This window comes from Excalfactoria chinensis, chromosome 4 (assembly GCF_039878825.1).
Source record: "Excalfactoria chinensis isolate bCotChi1 chromosome 4, bCotChi1.hap2, whole genome shotgun sequence".
NCBI lineage: Eukaryota > Metazoa > Chordata > Aves > Galliformes > Phasianidae > Excalfactoria > Excalfactoria chinensis.
The window spans coordinates 29,211,855-29,229,669 of NC_092828.1; the positions used below are offsets into that span (position 1 = coordinate 29,211,855).

Here is a 17,815-nt window from a genome sequence, read left to right on the forward strand (position 1 = left end):
GAGTTTTCTGAGATTTCCGATTCCAAATAATCCTTGACTCCCCCACATGGTTTTTAAACAACTGTTTTCTAGCTTAAACAGGAAATAGATATCTGAAAATCAGTTTTCTATGTCTGAATATTTTGCATGGAATGAGCCTGGCATGAAGACTGTAATGTAAGTTCAAAAGGTAGATGTAAGAAAGATATCGTTAAAGGGAAATCAAAATTCCAATAAGGTCAATTGTCATAAAACCTCTGGGAGAGCAGTGAAGGCCCATTGATCTTACACAAATGAATCTTACTGTACAATTTTATCTGCCTTACTGAAAATGCGCAGCAAATAAATGATGGCAACATTCATTTGTCGGATGTGTTTTTCCACGTTTGTCAAGAGCTTTGCTCATCAGTGCAATTTATCTTGAAACAAATTATCTGTACCATGTGTTCTTCTTGGTCCTGCCTCACTACTACTTGGTCAAGAAAACTGAGGTATGGTTTGAATCATAAAAAGCACTGAAAGAGTGTCTATTTTTAAATCTGCATTTATTATTACATTAAGGTAGAATTTTAACTACAAAATAAAGGGCCAGTTGCTTATTTAATTTTATCCTTTACACCTTCACTGCTATCAAGTTTCTCAAATATGCATAAAACACAACATACAATATGGGTTTGCCTTTTCAACAAAATAAAGCAATCTGCATTACAGAGGATACTACCCGTGTCTTTATATAACAGAGCTGATCACACCAAATTAACAAGACAAAGTTGCTATGTTAAAAGACATTAGCAACTATATTAAAGATAGCAAATCAAGAGAAGCCTCATACGGTTAAACCGATTTTTATTCTCCTCCTCCTTTTAAATCAGCTATTTTAATAAATTAAGCAGGAGAAATGCAATTTTCTAAATTAAATATTATAATGAAATCCAATACCAAAACTAGACCAAGACTGACCAAGCAGCTGATACTGGCTGAAGAGGAACATTTTATGTTCCTTATCTGGAACTATTCTGCAAGAAACACTTGTTAGACTTTTGTAGAACACTGTTTGCTCATTTTCAGTATTTGCTTGCAAAATCTGACACTGAGATTTCAAAGTAGTGTAAAAATTCAGGAAGTCATCAGGTACTTTTAATGCCAAACTGCTACATTACAGGAAACACAGAAGTCACCAAGAAGGAAAAACACAATTGAATGATACAGGAAGTTGCATATACTCTACATGTTGTTAGTGAAAAACAAGCACCTTAACAATTATTACAACTATTTCAGATGAAGGAGAAAAAAAATGTACATGTTGTACCCTGCAAACTGGCAATACAATCATCAGAGGTCACCGATTATGCAAATTTAGAATAATAATTATAAAAACAGGTCACTCAAAGCTCTTTGGTCAAAGCAATTAACTGACTGAAACTTTCGTTTCTGTACAAGTCAAATGAAAATTAGATGAAACTTTCATAAAGGTGATGCCTGAAAGTGTAAGGTGATGTCAAACCAACGTACATCTTACAATCATGTAAACAAAGTAGCCTCTGAAAAGAACTTCACACATACAGAGAAAAAAAAAACAACAAACAACAACAAACAAAAGAAGCCAGGAGAAACAGCACGAAAATAACACCATCAAACAGCAACAGTTCCTACCTGTTCGTAGTGGTAAGTCTGAGGTGATGTAACCTGTATTATTAAATATTGTATTCATTCCCATGAGCTGGTCCATTGCAAACATCTACATTGAAAGAGAATACATTCTTCATTACTACGCATACAGTTTCCTAAAGCAACTTTTAGGAACAAATTTCAAAGTTCTCTACATTCAGATTCCAATAGGTTAACATTTTAAATCTTGGTTTATTTTTGCTGTCAACAGCAATACCAGCAAACTTGATAGTAACGAAACTTTCACCAGTGTGACATGTCTGCACTGAGCTCAGCACAGTTCCTAAGCTTGCATTTTGTTTACAGACTAACAGTTGTCAGTTGTTTGCTCAAAAGAGATGAGATGCCAAATTCTGGAAATCTGACCCTACATGACTTGCTCAAAGACTCGCTGAGATCCACTTAAGTTTTAATTTTGAATTCTGCAATTAAACCCCACCAAACTACATTCCTTATTCAAATAAATCTACAAATTCTAAGGCAAGGAAACAGAAAGCCTACGTTAAATTACAGTTTTTGTTTTGAATATCGACATGTCTTAACCCACTGTAATTACTGTCAAGTATAAATCTTCTAAAGTGGAAATGAAGGTGAGTAGAAATGGTCTGTTCTTCACCCCAACCTTTCACTCAAGCATTATTCTCACAATTAAAATGAAGCATGAAATGATCTAATGAGATGTGGAAGAGCTGTGGAAACGCCAAGATCTACTGATCTCTATAAGTTAAAGAACACTCTAGTCATCAAAATCAAGACAAATTTCACCAGAAATGACACAATGCTTCAGTGTATTGAGGGCCTTATTTTCAGATCAAGTCTAATGCCTGCCACAGGAGGAACTTCAGAGCAAACGTCACAGGCAAACAGGCCATAAAAATGAGATGGTTATCAACTGTTTCTTCAAGCAGGCCTGTTCCTCCTTTATACTTTAGCTATTCCACCAGTGGTAAGGTACTTTACTGGTCATGTAAAGACTGGCTTAGAAAATAGCTGGAATGCTTTTACATTTCCATGCTCTTAAGCCTAAGAAATGACAGGACAGTATAAGGGGAAACCAATACAAATACTTAGTATAGAAAAGAGTGACACTGAAAATACACAAAGCCACTTACTTGGGGATCTGACACTCCCATGATATATGGATCCTCTCCTGCCATTTTAAGTCCTGAAATAAATAAAGAATAAGAACTTTAAGAACCAGGTCAGCTAAAAAGCTTAATTTACTTACAGCACATTAGTAACTTCTAAAACACCCCCAAAATTCCACAGTATATGTATTGAAAGGGCTAAGGAGAGGATCAGTTACAGCTAGGATCTTCCATTGCTTGCTCCCAAGCACCTCAAGACTCCAGTCAAAGGCCTGAAGTCAAAATTTATTGCAAATTTATTAAAATTAGGAATTAATTTGTACCTGTTTTTAGCCTGACTATTCTGCTTGAGTAAGCAAAATCATTATCATAGGACAGCAAAGGAAGCACTCTGCATTTTTATACAATAAAAAGTCTTTAAGGTCATTAATGAATGAATCCTAACAGCTTTCTTGTGAAGTACTACTAATTGAAAGATCAGAATCTCCAAGAAGGAACATTCCATGTTTTCACTCTAAATAAATAAAATAAAATGAAAAGAGTGAAACATTGACTCCTTTGAAGCACCTTTATTTCCCAAGCTCCACAAATGTTTGACATCCAGACACCTGTAGTGCTGACAGTGACAATTCTGGCTACCCTTTGTAGAGGTCTTGATGTCAATGCTGGTTATTGGAAAATTTTAGCCTGCCTTATCTTTCCAGGACATGTAATGGCAAACCAGTAGCAGAACCTGGAAATTTTCTTAGGAACTTTCTAGGTCTGCTTTAAAATATGGCTGCTATTTCTTCTCATGTAGACACTACTGAAAGAATTACAATTCCATTTGTGTTGATGTTGCTAAAAACAAAGAGGCTCTCCAAGGGGACACCTGAAAATAACAATAGTGACAATTTCAATAGACTCATGTCTGCATACACACAGACATTCTGAATACAGGTAATAACTAAAAACAGTTACAAACGTGTTGCTGGCGCTTGTATTCCACCACAGTGAACATGAATCATGTTACAAAGTGAACCAGTGAAGAAGAAAAACGGAGTCATTACATGCACTCTGCAAAAATTAGGCAAATATCCAATAGATAGCTGGAATACTTGCGTGTTTCACTGTGACAGACTCAGACCATTAACGAGCTCCAGTGACAACACACAGCCATCCGTAATACACCAGCAGAAAATTGATGAAAATTTCAAATGGTGAAAGAGGAGCCAATCAATAGTATCATAGTATCATGTGAGTTGGAAGGGACCTTAGAGATCATCGAGTCCAACTCCCGGGATTCGAGCTCTCTGTGTAGCAAAGCGGCACTTCTACCCCTTGTGCCACAGGGGGGATTCGAACCCCGGGCCTCCGGTGTTGCAAGCAGCAATTCTACCACTGCGCCACCATCCATGTCTTCCAGCATCTAGAGGTCCATGTGGACAAAATGATTTTTTAACCCAGAAAATAAGCACTTGCCTGTTTGTAACCCAATTTTAGAAAGAAACATTTACCAAGTAATACCCACTTGCTGTATTAGAGCAAATACCAAGGAACTGGTCATAAGATCTCCGCCAAAAAATGAGTGGTAGTTATAACAGCCACAGATACTCATACTGTGCCTCACTACCTATCACTGGAGCAGCCTAAACACCAGCCAGTCATGTAACATAATAAGCACTTTCTGTAAAGCACTATTTTTACTACTAATTTGTTATTGTTAACGTAAGGTTTATTGTTAATATAACCTTCTGCATACAATGAAGGTTAGATTCTGAAAGACGTTTTTGTTGTTTTATTTCCATAAAAAGACCACAACACTCATCACTCACTGACAAGTTACTGAAACCACTGAAAAAACTTCCCAGCTGAAGGTATGGATGTTATGGGAAACAGTTTCAGAGCCTCAACAGCCCATGTTTTTTAGGAAGTGTCAGACTATACCCACAGCTGCACACTGACCAGGTAACTGTAACTACAGTTGCCATACTTCTTCTGCACCAGCAGAATCAAAACTTTTCCCATAAGCCTCGTTTTGTCATCTCTCATATTTAATTAGTTACTATTTTGTGCGTCATATAAGCAAAGTTATGTTTAGAAAGACCTAAAATCCCCAAATAACGGTAACAAAGATTCTGAGGAACTAAAATCAATAGCAACTGCCCAGTTTGCTAACTGCATACTTTTCCACAACATTTTCAAACAGAACATCTCACAACTTTATCTGTAAGCCCAACAGGATCAACTTAACATATTTTTCCACCGCCTTTGCCATACACTGCTTTCTTTGACTGCATCGCTCTCACTCCAGCAGAACTCTGTGGGAAAAGGTTTGCAAACCGGTGATTCTGTTGTTGAAAAATATTGGGGAAGAAATACATCTGAAAACTATTAATTGAACAACCTATGAGACCAAAGCTAACTCAGAAATAAACGTCTACTAGCATCAATGCTTCAAATCCACCTTACCAGAACTGCTATTTCGTGTTGGGTTTTTTTGTTTGTTTTTGTTTTGTTTTTGGTAGATCCAAGGAATAACAATATCCCCAGAGCAAAAGAGAAGTCACTAAAGATGAAAGGTCCACTCAGAAGCAAAGTTACTACCTACACACTGCTCAGACACTGCAGGTCTGTATTAAAATGTTTGCAACCAGACACTAAGAACAACCTTTCAAGCACCAACAGCACAGGTACCTCTTACTTAAGCTGCAGTGCTTGGAGGAAAGGTTAAAGACATTCTCTCTAGTGTAAGTGCTAAGCCAGTTTATTATAAATACAGGATGACTTAGATGTACAAACATTCAGCTTTGTGTATATAAATTGACACTTGAGTGCACTTTCAGGGCCTGGACAAAAATTAACCCAGCAATTTAAAATGAACCCTCTAAATGGCTGAGAACGCTCTGCGTTTTATTATACGCTTTGTCCTTGTTCAAAGACAAACAAAGGCCAAAACTGATCCAGGAGTACTACCTCCAGAATAGCATTTTTGCTTGGCATTATTTTCTTTTTTGTTATCAAATCTCTAAGCTTCCTCTTCTTCTAAGAAGACTGTGGCAAATCCAGGAAATGTTAATTACATGACAGAAAATAACCCACAAACACATACACAAAATGAGACTCTACCGTTAAAGACAGATCCTAACACTTAGTTGTTTATCTTTTAATTGCCCTCCTTCCACATTGCATGAATTTCTATGCACCTTCCCGGCATGCATAAAAGGATGAGCACCTACCATGAGTAGCTCTGTTCACCCTCATGGATTCATACACATATATAGAACCTGACTGAATTGCACCAGCCTTACCAACCAACAGATTAGAATGGCAGATAGTTTGCCTGTCTCCTCCTCATTAATACCTGAATAATACCCAGTACAAGCAGCCACTGATGGGAGAACACAATTCATTTATTGTGTTCTGAACGTTTATATAAAAGCTCCATATGGATCAGAAATTTAGGCTGGAAAAAAAATCCCAATTTATTTAGGAACACTATCATTCAGGAACACGGCTGCACAGACAATCGTAAGCCAATGGAACTATTAGAAATCAAACTTTTAATGTCTGATCCTGAAACTAACACCCAGTTATTTAAGAATACTTCTCACACAGCAGATGCACGCCATTTAAAAAAATAAATAAATAAACCAAGCCTTCAGACTCCATCCTGGCTTTGTTCTCCTAACACCGGCTTGGGTAAAAACCTGAATAGTACATATACTAACAGATTAGAATGGCTTCTTATTCCTGCAAACAGGAAACAAAATCATTTGCATACTACCCTAAATAAGAGGTCTGTCCCAAAAGTAATGCCTCCTATGTTGCCCTGGGATGTCAGAGGCAGGTGCTGGTGATATGGCAGTAGGGGCTGAACCTTCCCACCAAGACTCCATAATGTTTCACTATCATGAAACAGATGGCAACAGAGGGGCAGCTTCACAAGATGGCGGTGAGCAAGAAGGAAAGGGGTAGAAATAAATTCCACTATGCAGAAAAAATTGCACCCAATGACACCCGACAACGCTTGTTGCAAGGATATGGAGATGAAACAGTGGATGTGAGTACAGGGAGGTGATAAGTAGAGTGTTTCAGCAGTGGTGACAGTAGGTGTCCTGGGCTGGCACAGATTTTATGAGCACAGCATGCAGGCTCTTGTTCATTGCTGCAAAAATGAATAGATAATGGCAATAACTATGATGAAAAATAGCAATTTGTAGCTGAGAATTTGCTCTATAACTAATGTTATTGTGCTCTTTGTAGCTGCTGTAGTTTCCATGGAAATAAACAGGAGGCATTACTTTCAGAGCAACCTATATAGTTGCAACATCCCCCTAAGCCCCCAAATAAATGTGAGCTTCAGTCTCCTAATTTGGAATAGTTATGTTTTGAAGTGCACTGGTAAACTAACAGATGAAGATAACTTTTCACATAGGACCAGCTAAAAAGCACTGTATATGCTTCCTTTCCCAGACCTTCAAAGAGACATAGTAAGCATGTCTCTGCTTCTCATCTGTGAATATGTTGAGGATTTGTTGTTCTGGTTTTTTGTTTTATTGCTCTGCAGTGACAAACGATCGAGAGTTTTACCAACTTCCCCATCCCACAAAGACTTTCCTCATCACAAATGAGAGTGATGAACAGTGGAGACTCAATAGCCACTCTTCCCTTAAATTTCTTAAATCCCTTAAAGTTACTGTGACGTAACTCCCATTATATCCTCAGAAAATGAATAGAAAAGACTTTCATTAGGGTGTCTGCCTGCTGCTGTGTTTTAAAATAGAAAGCATCAACTCACCTTCCTAAAACACAACCATTATTTTTTAATGAGTTCACTGTAAAGACTGAGCTCAGGATAGGTTAATATTTTTTGGAAAATGGTTTGTTTATAGCACAGATCAGCTTAACGGGATAGAAATAAAGACGTTCTGTAAAAGGCAGACTGGAGGTATGTATGTTAGCGGGTAATGATCTTTATTACTCAAAGACCATTACAGTCTTGAAGTGGAGTTAGCCGGACAGTTTAAAGCAAGTTTTCATTTTGAAAAGCATCCCTCCTAGCCTTTTAGGGTTGGGATTCAAAAAGCAAAGGTAGCTTAAAGACAAGAGAAACACAACTACTACACTTCAAGTGAATTGACACACTAAAAGCACACGTCTTTCTGCATTTATTTATTTATTTATTTATTTTTTCTGGCAGGGTCTTCTCTTTAATTTGGCTATCATTGTAATTTAACTGTTAAAAATAAGTTTCTTCAATCAGACACAATGGAAATTTGCTGTGGTTATGCTCCTAAGCCTACCTATTTTGCTTATTAAAAATAGGATTAAGGATGAAAGAGGGACTAAGACTCTTTCTGTATTTTGTTTCGTATGTGTTTTGTATATACATCTAATCCTATGGGCCCTCCATTTGGGCTATGCAACACAGCAGACTCTGCAGAGAAATCTTCACTAGAAGCATCTAGTTCTCTGAAATTCTCTAGCATCCATGATACACTGAGTTAGAAACAGTAACTGTTTTACCGTTCAGTCTTTACAGTGTTTCACCTGGTATTGTTTACTTCCCTATTTACCTCTTTTAGGAGCAACTATCCATCCTTGCTCATTTTTCTAACAATCTGTATATGGAAAACTCTTTTAGACCAGCAATTGCAGAAATGCAGGGAATATACTGTGCAATACAGATGCTGCAAACTGCCAGGTAGGGCTGGAAGCATAACAAGATGATTTGATGAGATGATTTGGGCTAGGTGAAGAGCAACAGGCAGCTTGGACAGAACAGAGATACTGATCCAACATATACAGACTGAAGCCTTCAGTAGCATCCAGAGCTGCACACCTCCCCTAACAACCAGCCTTTTCACCTTGCTTTGGACACCTTCCTATTGTCATCCAGCACTTCAATTCTCCTGAAACCCAGCTTTTTTCCCCATAATACAGTTTGCACAGCTCAAAGGCAAAAGCATTTGGGGCAAAATATATTCTTAGAAAAGCATGGGGGGGTGGGGAAGGAAGTTAGAGAACTGCTGTTATCTACCTCTTCATAGAACAGCAGGTTTATATCTTCTGAAGCTTCAAGACGCAAATTGAGTCATGAACTTACAACAGTTAAATAGATATTAAATAGACAAGCTTCATTTCTTTTAAGCCCATCTAGCCACTTAAAACATCTTTTATTAAGCTCTAAACATTTTTCTTAATAAAAATGAACCCAATTTTTGTTAAAAGCAATATAACAGGGACTACTGCACAGGCAGGGTTCCAAGCATTTGCTGGCATCTGGAACACGTTGTCCAAACCTGCTTAAAGCAGGTCTATACAACTAGGCTCCAACAGCTGCTAACTACCAGCATCCTGCACTTCCAAACCTGTGCATAAATGGAGCTGCTGCAGAAACTGTTCCAGGGGAAGATCAGGAGGGAGCAGGGAAAGAAAGGAGATACCTCCCTCCCAAATACTAGGAAAGTAAAAACCTTAGCACAGAAGAGATTTTACCAATGGTTATTTTATTTACATTGCTCTCAATTACTCATTTTGTCTGCACTTGTTTTAATAAATTACACTGTTTCGGAAGTCCCTGAAACAAAGGCTTAGAGTGGACAAAATATTTATCATTTAGATTAATATTGTCCTGAGCCCAATGAGGAAAAATAGAATAAATCAAGCTATAGACGTACATAAAGGCTTTCCCAAAGAGATCAAAAATGCGCTACAGAAAGCTTTGAAGAACTCTGGGGTTATTCAAAATAGGAGGTGATTAACAGCTGCAGTATTCTGAAACATACAAAGTAAACAGAAACAAAAAAAAACTGAGAATGTCACATACACTTTTACTCACATAATGATACAGACATCAAACACAAACAGAAAAGTATATTAAAAAGCATGAAAGCGATTGCTAGCTTGCTTAAGTTGACAAGTAAACTGTACTCTCAATATAAACCTCAATGTTCAACTTCTGCAGTAAAACTGTGGGTAAATTGTGCTTGCTATTTCCTTAAGGTAACACACAGAAGTATTACCTATAAAACAAGCTTTCAGTGTAAGTACTCAGCAGTAAGAAAAGAGTTGTGTGGAGGGACGCTTTTCTTTTTTTTTAGACACTACCTCCCTCTGCAGATTCTCATCCATAGACTTCTGAAGCTGCAGCAACACTACATAGCCCAAGATGACACAACTTGTCTGTTTGTTTTTCTAGTACACCAGAACAAATCACCTCCTCTTGTTATTAACAGGCTTTGCTTATTATTTCCTGTTGGATGGGGCAGGGACTTGTTGCTGTTTATTTTTTTTTAATTAACAAAAAATGCTGACATAGAAAATATTTGAAAATGTTAAGATGTACCATTGGGCAACAGTATTAAAACTACAAACCACTCGGGAAATGAAAGTGATCAAAAAGATTAAAGATTACAGAAGGGTGCCATGCTCTGAATCTGAAATTTTTAGCGTAGAATTACCTGGAGGAAATAGAGTCAGAATTATTAACCCACATAATCATCACGTTAAAAGGAAAAATTACAGCATAAGGAAACTTATTTGGCAGATAATAAAACAGCTGTTCATGTAGTCCAGTTACTAAGTATCTTTACGACCAAGTTCTTTACTTGTTTTAATCCTTCACCTGATGCCAAAGCAGCAAACCAACACGACAAGAGGAAATGAAATGCCCTAAACACAAACTGTTTTTCCCGAACAACAGTAGAAGAAAATTAAAATGTTTTTATTAAAACACATTCAAAACAATCTAAACCAAAGTAATTAACGGTATTCAAATGTATCGGTGTGCTTATCACATATACTTAATGCTAAGTATATGTAAAAATACTGAGGTTTAACACAGCAAAACAACTCCAGCAGCTGCACTGTATTTTAGCCACAAGGTGGTAACTTTACTCAAAACAACCTAAAAATTGTGTTAAAATGCTGTTACTTTTTGCTGAAGATTAAGAATAAGCACCGAATGTTCTTCAGGGATCGCCCTAGTTCGTATAAAATTGTTCAAAGTGAAATACTAACTCAAAGAGCACACACATACCCACTTCAGAAGCCTTAAGTGAAATGAATCATCAATACTAAAGAGCAAACCTTTTCCTTGTTGAGAAGAGAAAAAACAGTGCTGCTGAGAAACTAAACAACAAGGAAACTCAGAGGTCCAGTTCATGTAAGGCTTGCCATATCAACAGCTTCTTTCACACAGGTTCTAAACTCCTACTGAAGAACAGCCTCCATTTAAAGAGCACAGCTGCAAAGGTGGGCTCAGAGAGCAGCAAGGGCAGTTACCACCGCAAGTACAGCAGCAGGCCAACGAACCCCCGGTATCCCCTGGATTATCAATAGCCTCTGAAGATATACCTTGGCAGAAATGGCTGGCTAAAGAAGTGACACAGTCAGCAGAACAACGCAGGTCGAACTGAGAACAGCATCAGTGCAGTTATGCCAAGAGCCCTAACACCAAGTTGTCCCAATTTTCCTCATCCCACAGCTTAAAGCTACAGTTGCACAGTGGTTACTATGGCTTTTATTTTCCTCCCCATGTTTTACAAAGAAATAATAAAACTCCTTCAGAATTAATTTTTCTCCAGTAGACTCTAACGTAACAAAGAGCATTTAGACTAAACTAATGCAACTTAAAACAAAAACCACTTGCTTTGATGACTTCATGTGTGTTACAATTCGTCCACAAGTATGCAAGCACACAGTTTCAAAACAAAACAACACGAACACACACAGCTCAGACCTACTTTGCTTTTGATCTCTGATAGAAGCGCAGTTTGCTCTATGGATTGAATTCTAGCTTAGCTAGTTCTGTGTTTTAAATGAAGAAACAAATAAATGTGGCGCTGCTTTTAAGAACACCAGAGCTGAAAGGGGAAAAAAAGAAATGCACACAGTAGCAACAGCAACTTCCTCTTCACACACTGTCTGCCAGCTCCATCAAAATCCTCAGCAAAGGCTTTCACCTCCAGACCAGACCCATCTGGAACATCTCTTCAAACTTCATTTCCCAGTCTGCCAGCAGAATTCACCGAATTCTTCCTATGCTCAAAATTGGATGCAAACATTGAGTGTGGCTGACCTAAGGGCACAATTAATGACAACTGTAATTATGACATTACTGATGCAGAGCTTCATGAAAAGTTCACAGTTCATTTACTGGACATCAAATTACAGCTTCCATTTCTAAAAACCCAGTGTCAGCTGAAAGTGACCAAGACCAGAGTTTCTTTTTCATCATTTAACCTGAAACTTTCTCTTTTTCTTATCTGTTATTTTGTGTCTGAGAAGCAACAAGAAGCAATCAATACGTTAGGAAAAAAAATTAAACTGACTTTAGACTTCTGTTTACTTCAGGAAATAGTAACAATTTTCTGAATTCAGACGTGTTTGTGTTACGAAAGAGTTGGCACACATTTACAGCACTCAAAGTAGGAAGATTTCAGTGGGTGAGTTCTCACATGATCGATGTAAACATAGAATAATTGAACAGAGTGTTTTAAAGACTGCAGGATTTTCTGACACACAGCTGCACCCTCAGTCCTATTCTAAGTCAGTAAAAATGATAATACTGCTTCTCACCATATGTTTGCAGCTTCAAGACATACACTATGCACACACATAACTACTAAGGGAATCCTGAGCTGTCTGGGCAGCACAGGGGATCCTTGATGGTAAAGACTTCTGGGCCTTCCAACTTGGTTCCTGTCCTGCCAGATCCACGTGTGATGAGAAGCAGGATAAAATGAATTCCAAACTGCACTTGGCTTTGGATCTTGCACATATTCATAAAGGAAGGGATAGGAAGGTTTGGGGGAAGGGAACAATGAAGAGAAGGAAATTTATTTTCATGAAAATTAAAAAATATATCTATTAATAAACAACTTTGAGTCAGCTTTATTTATGTGCAAGTGCCCAAATACTGGAATCACATAACGCTTCCTCAATAAATAAATAAATGGTACATTTGCACTTATTTAAATTTATTTAGAAAGTTAAATGCAAAGTAACATCGACAATTGCTGCTTTGCAATGAATGAAGCAGAAAATGTTAGTGTGCATCTCAATGAAACACTGTTTCACCTTTCACACTCTCCCCCTGTCCAAAGATGATGTCCAAAGGGGGTGGGGAGGAGGAGAGAGGAGGGTAGAGGACAGAAAGAAGGCAGTGTCCTCCTCCTTAATATTTCTGATTAAATCATTTCAACAGGTCTTTCATGTTTTGCAGCACTAAGCTTCTTTGAAATCTCTGCTGCAATCTCCTGACAACACTACGGTCAGCCCTGACAGTAACACTTGAGGGGATCATGTTGGTCAAATTATTGAGCCACAAAAGTTTACAGAACAGAGAACCTCTGGATAGTTACAGGCTGCTTTTTCCCTCTTTCATTTTCTCAATTAAACTGCAGTCATTTCTGCAGATTACAAAACACTGCAGACAGGATGACGTCTCCAAATGACATCTTGGTTAATGCTTTCCTAGAACAGACAGCCAGGAAATAACAAAGCTGCTTTAACCAAAACATTACTGCAAAAGCCAATACTTAGCAGCACACAGCACAAACTCTAGATGTAAATAGGAACAAAGAGCCGTATTTTTAACCTGTTCTGTCAGCCCAACAGTGGTGGCACTGCACAGCACATTCAGCCTCGAAAGGCAAGCATGGGGTGAGGGAAAGTTCCGCTCAGTACTCTGAGTTAAAAGTCTCTGATAAAAGAATAAATTAGAAGAGGACATCTGAAGAAGGGAACTACACGTGGCAAAGACTGTAGGTGCTTTAGAGCAGTTGTTTCGAGTCTGTACTACTTTATAAAGTACTACCCTTTAGCAAAGGCTCAGAACATTTTAAAGCAGGAAGGTGAAGCACAGTACTAAAGTCTCTGCCTCCCAGCCTCATTCAGAAAACGCTCACAGGCACTCCTAATTCCCTGATTTGAATGAAATTACCGCCGTGCACCGCATTACGATAATGGCCACGTAACATCAGCTCACCTGAGCTACGGGTCAGAAACAGCGCTCGTTTGGGTGAGAGCGATATCAGCCACCAGCGCTGCTCTACCCCGAGTTACCATAGGAGCGCAAAGCATCAACGGGTCCAAGTACCCGTGCCGAGGAGCAGACGAACGCTACCGCTCCCTTCGAAAGCGTCCTTTCGCCGTCCTTAACACACCGTATACGACAGGCAGGCACGCAGCGCGCCCAGGCATGCCGCAGCTGGGGCGGGAGCGGCCGCTCGCACCGACAACCCCAGGGCTGCGCGTCCCCCGCGGCCAGCACCGCCACGCACCGCCGCGTGGGGCTCCTCCTCGGCTCCACAGACTTCTCAGCCGCGCACCGTAACAAACAGCGCGACGAGACTCCCGCACCACGCCGGGAAACTTGCCGAAGAGACGCGACGCGCACGCACGCAGCGCGACCTTTCAAACCCGCACCAGAAATATAAACAACAAGAAAAGAAAGGCCGGCGGGGCGGCGGCCGCCCTTCGCGCAAACTCGACACCAGGAAGCAGGGAGCGCCCGCGCCCCGGCCCGCCGTCGGCGTCCGCTTTCCCCCTCAGCCGCCCGAACGGCTCCAGCAGCCGCTCCTCGCGCCTCCAGGGCCCGGCCCGAGAGTTTTAACGTTCAGCTCCCCGCCCGCAGCACGGCGCGGCTGCCCGGCCCCGGACCGACGCAGGAAGCGCCCGCAAACAGGCGCCGCGGGAGGGCCGGGCGGGAAGAGAGCGGCGGGCTCACCTGGCTCAGCGCAGGGCTGGGGGAGCCGCGCCGTCGTCGTCGTCGCCGCCGCCTCTGTGTCCCGGCCGCGCACCCCTCAGTGCCGCGCCATGTCAGCGGCGTGACACCGCCCGAGCCCCGGCTCCGCGCGGACTTTCCCCCGTTCTTCCCTCCTCCGGCCCCGCCGCCGGCCCGCTGGCGAGGGCAGCCCAGCGGCACCCCGGCCCGCGCGGCCGCCGCCTTCCTTCCCTCCACTCCGCCCCTGCCCCCGGCCCGCCGCACTTCCTGACTGGAAATTCCCGCTGACGCTCTGACGGCACAACGGCCGCGCGGGAGTCGGGGCGGGGCGGGAAGGCAGCGCGCGGCCGCTGGGGGGCGGCTCGTGCGAGGGGCTCGCGCAGCCTCGCGCCCCCGCGGCCCGGAGCGGCCTCAACGCTGCGCGGGGCAGGTGCGAGGCGGGGGGTGTCGGAGCGCTCCTATGGGCCCTAAGAAAGCCCCAAAGGGGGAAACTGGAGGAACGTGAGCCTACTGACGTAGTACCATGCCATTAGCTTCTTCGTAAAAGGAGGTTTACTGATTGTCCGCCGCCTGAAAACAGCACTGAGCAGGGAGCGTAGGCTATGCAGCATCTCTGGGTTCACCCTGCCTCTGGCAGAGCAGATGTCCAAGCCAGTTAACTGCTGAAAATTAGCTACGACTCTCAGCATCAACCTGATTTCTCAGTGCTGAAGGCCAGTGCTGCAGAGTAGTAACCAAGTCTCTCACCACAGCTGAAGAAAGCCACATAAGTGAGCCACATATTATGAGCATTTCGTGAAATACTGCTGAGCCTTAAACCCATTTGCTGAGGGTGAGGAGCACCTCTGAGCACAGCCAGTGTGGCTCACCTGAGGTACATCAGCCAGAAACTCATTGGTACATCTGCGAGGGCCTCGATTTCGTGGTGCCAGAGCCACCTAAGATGGCACCTTGCTTGTTTAACTCAGCTGAAAATCATGACTGTTGAGAAAAGTTAAAAACTCAAACCAACAGCATGTGAATGGAATGATGTGATTTTTGCTTCTTGTGTTGAAGCAACAGACTCCTGTCCTGAACAAAAAAGAAGAAATGAGGTCAAATCATAAGCAACCTGTTGATGAGGTAAGGAGGAAAAAAGAAAGGGGAGGGATACCAGAAAGTAGTTATGTATCTGTATATACAACTCAGCCACGCCATAAAGGGAGATTCTGCTGCTGAACACTCCCAGTCTGTCTATGTGTAGCTGATTTCATCCAAGGGAATAGGTTCAGCTGTGCAAACAGTTTGTCTACAAACTCTGGCTCAGAACTAAGATGTGCTTATTTGAAATTGGTGATTATGCTCCAAAAGGTGCTTAGAAATGCACGAGATTTTCTCTATCTCAATATAGGAACTGAAATCTCATACAGGTTACTCATAAGAGCGTACAAGACAACAGTCATTTCCTTTATTTGGATTGCCACTCTGTGATGCAAATCTAAAGGTGCATTTACCCATTGTCTTCCCAATCCAAGTTTTTATAACTCAACAATTCATAATAAAATGTTTTTCCTTAGGGGTAATTCCTGTACTTCCAAGACCTGGTATTAATCTGTTCCACAGAAGTAAGTGAGAAGAGAACTAGGTACTAAAGCCCTGAAAGAAGGAAGTCTAGATAGATTTAAAATAAGAGAAGTGTTTTAAAATAAGATTAATTTGAAAGAAAAGATGCCATGTCACAGCTAGTCACAGGCATGCTCACACAGCAAGACCTGCATGAACAAGTACCAGGAAACCAGACAAGACAAAGAAGCTCCAGAACTTAAGGAGACATACCAGTGGATTTGTTTTAAAAGGATACATGATCAAATATTCACTCTCAGCTTTCCTGGTGGAACCCTAAGCAGCTTCCCCAACCATCTAGGCTTTTAAAGAAAAACGCTTTCTAAATGATATTTAGAATATAATCGTCGTTCTCCTAACTCAATACTGTAATAGGAACATTAACTTATTAGAAACCCGCAGTAGCATCAGACTGTAAGACCACGGTTTTGTAAAACTATCTCCATAGCCCACTCTACATACATTAATTGCTCGAAAGTACGTGATTCCTTCACAGCACCTGAAAATCCAAATAAGTTATTACTTCTCTAATCCCATTTCCACCAAGGAAGCTATGCAAGACTCAGGTGTGAGCAGTTTGTAATCATTAACAATGCCACCTCTTTCCTGGAGAACATGGGGCTGCACTGCTACCATCAGGATGCTTCTACACCTTGGGAGTTCACAATCACAATCAGTTCAATCACAATCAGTTCACAGATGAAGCGTGTTTAAAGCTGAGCCTGAAAGGGGGAAGAAATGGTTAGAGTTGTAGTATATTCTCTAGTAGTGGTAGAGGTAAGGCTTCCTAGTGTTACAGTTGCCTTAGTGGACTATCTTAGTGTGAAGACTGTGTATATTGAAGTTTTGTGACGTATTTTAAAAACGTGTAAATAATTGAGGAGTTGCCCTCTGTTTTTGCATTGCTGTGTTTGCTCTGTGAGCGCAACTTCTGAGGTTAAAAGTCTTTAGCTTTGATGGTTTTGTTTGTTTTCTTTTTAATCAATTGTGTAATTAACATCAGCAAGGAACAAGGCTTTATCTCTGAGAAATGAGTTTTTTAGAGTTTTGTTTTTTTTTTTTTTCCTACAGTGATATCTGAAAATGGATATAATTAAGCATTTAAGGACAAGCAGAGGCCTTTGATATTATTTCTTTTCACTTTATTGGATATACCCAAATTAGGAAAAAAAAAAAAAAATCCAAGTTTCCTGCTTTGTTTTCTCTGTCTGAAGTATTTACTGGAACTGAGGCAGGATCTCTTTGTTCCCTCTTTCAGTATCTGTGATACTTAAACAGGAAGAAATGAGGGGGAAATCTAAAATAGCTCTTGAGAGATGCTTCCTTTTAAAATTTCCAGCTGCCTTCATTGGTCTGCTAGGCTATGATATCCAAATCCCTTCCTGGTTAATCTATTATTTATTTTTGACCCAGAAGTTCCAGCTCTGAAGCTGGTTTGCCTTGGATGGTATCCAACGATTGTTTAGCAGGTACTCCAATCCTCAGACAGTTATCAGGGTTTGGTTAACGTTCACTGTTGGCTCCGCCATTATCACCTGTAATTTGAATCCCCCAGGAGCAAAAAAAGGAGAGTGTATATTAAAAAGTCACGTCCATTTACATAATGTTTATTCTTTTAAGGCAAAATGTATATTGAGCTGTAATGAAGTAGGCAATAGAAATAGTACAGAACACTTAAATAGACAAAGTACATATGGAAAGGCAGCAGCAGTTTCTGGAGTTCAGTGATGTTACTGAATCTGCACATCATGGTATCTGTGAGAAA

The 17,815-nt window shown here is 40.7% G+C and overlaps 1 protein-coding gene across 2 annotated transcripts in view; it reads right to left on the reverse strand.

Annotated features, from left to right (window-relative positions):
* Nucleotides 1-14,731, reverse strand: part of NFKB1 (nuclear factor kappa B subunit 1) — a 55,785-nt gene extending 41,054 nt beyond the window's left edge. For both annotated transcript variants that reach the window (XM_072334180.1, XM_072334178.1), the window contains exons 1-3: nucleotides 14,452-14,731; nucleotides 2,760-2,812; nucleotides 1,633-1,717 (exon numbers count right to left, since the gene is read on the reverse strand). In XM_072334180.1, coding sequence (XP_072190281.1) covers nucleotides 1,633-1,717; nucleotides 2,760-2,804 — 130 coding nt within the window. In that variant the 5' untranslated portion in view covers nucleotides 2,805-2,812; nucleotides 14,452-14,731. The remainder of the gene's footprint in view (nucleotides 1-1,632; nucleotides 1,718-2,759; nucleotides 2,813-14,451) is intronic.
* Nucleotides 14,732-17,815: the final 3,084 nt, after the last annotated feature.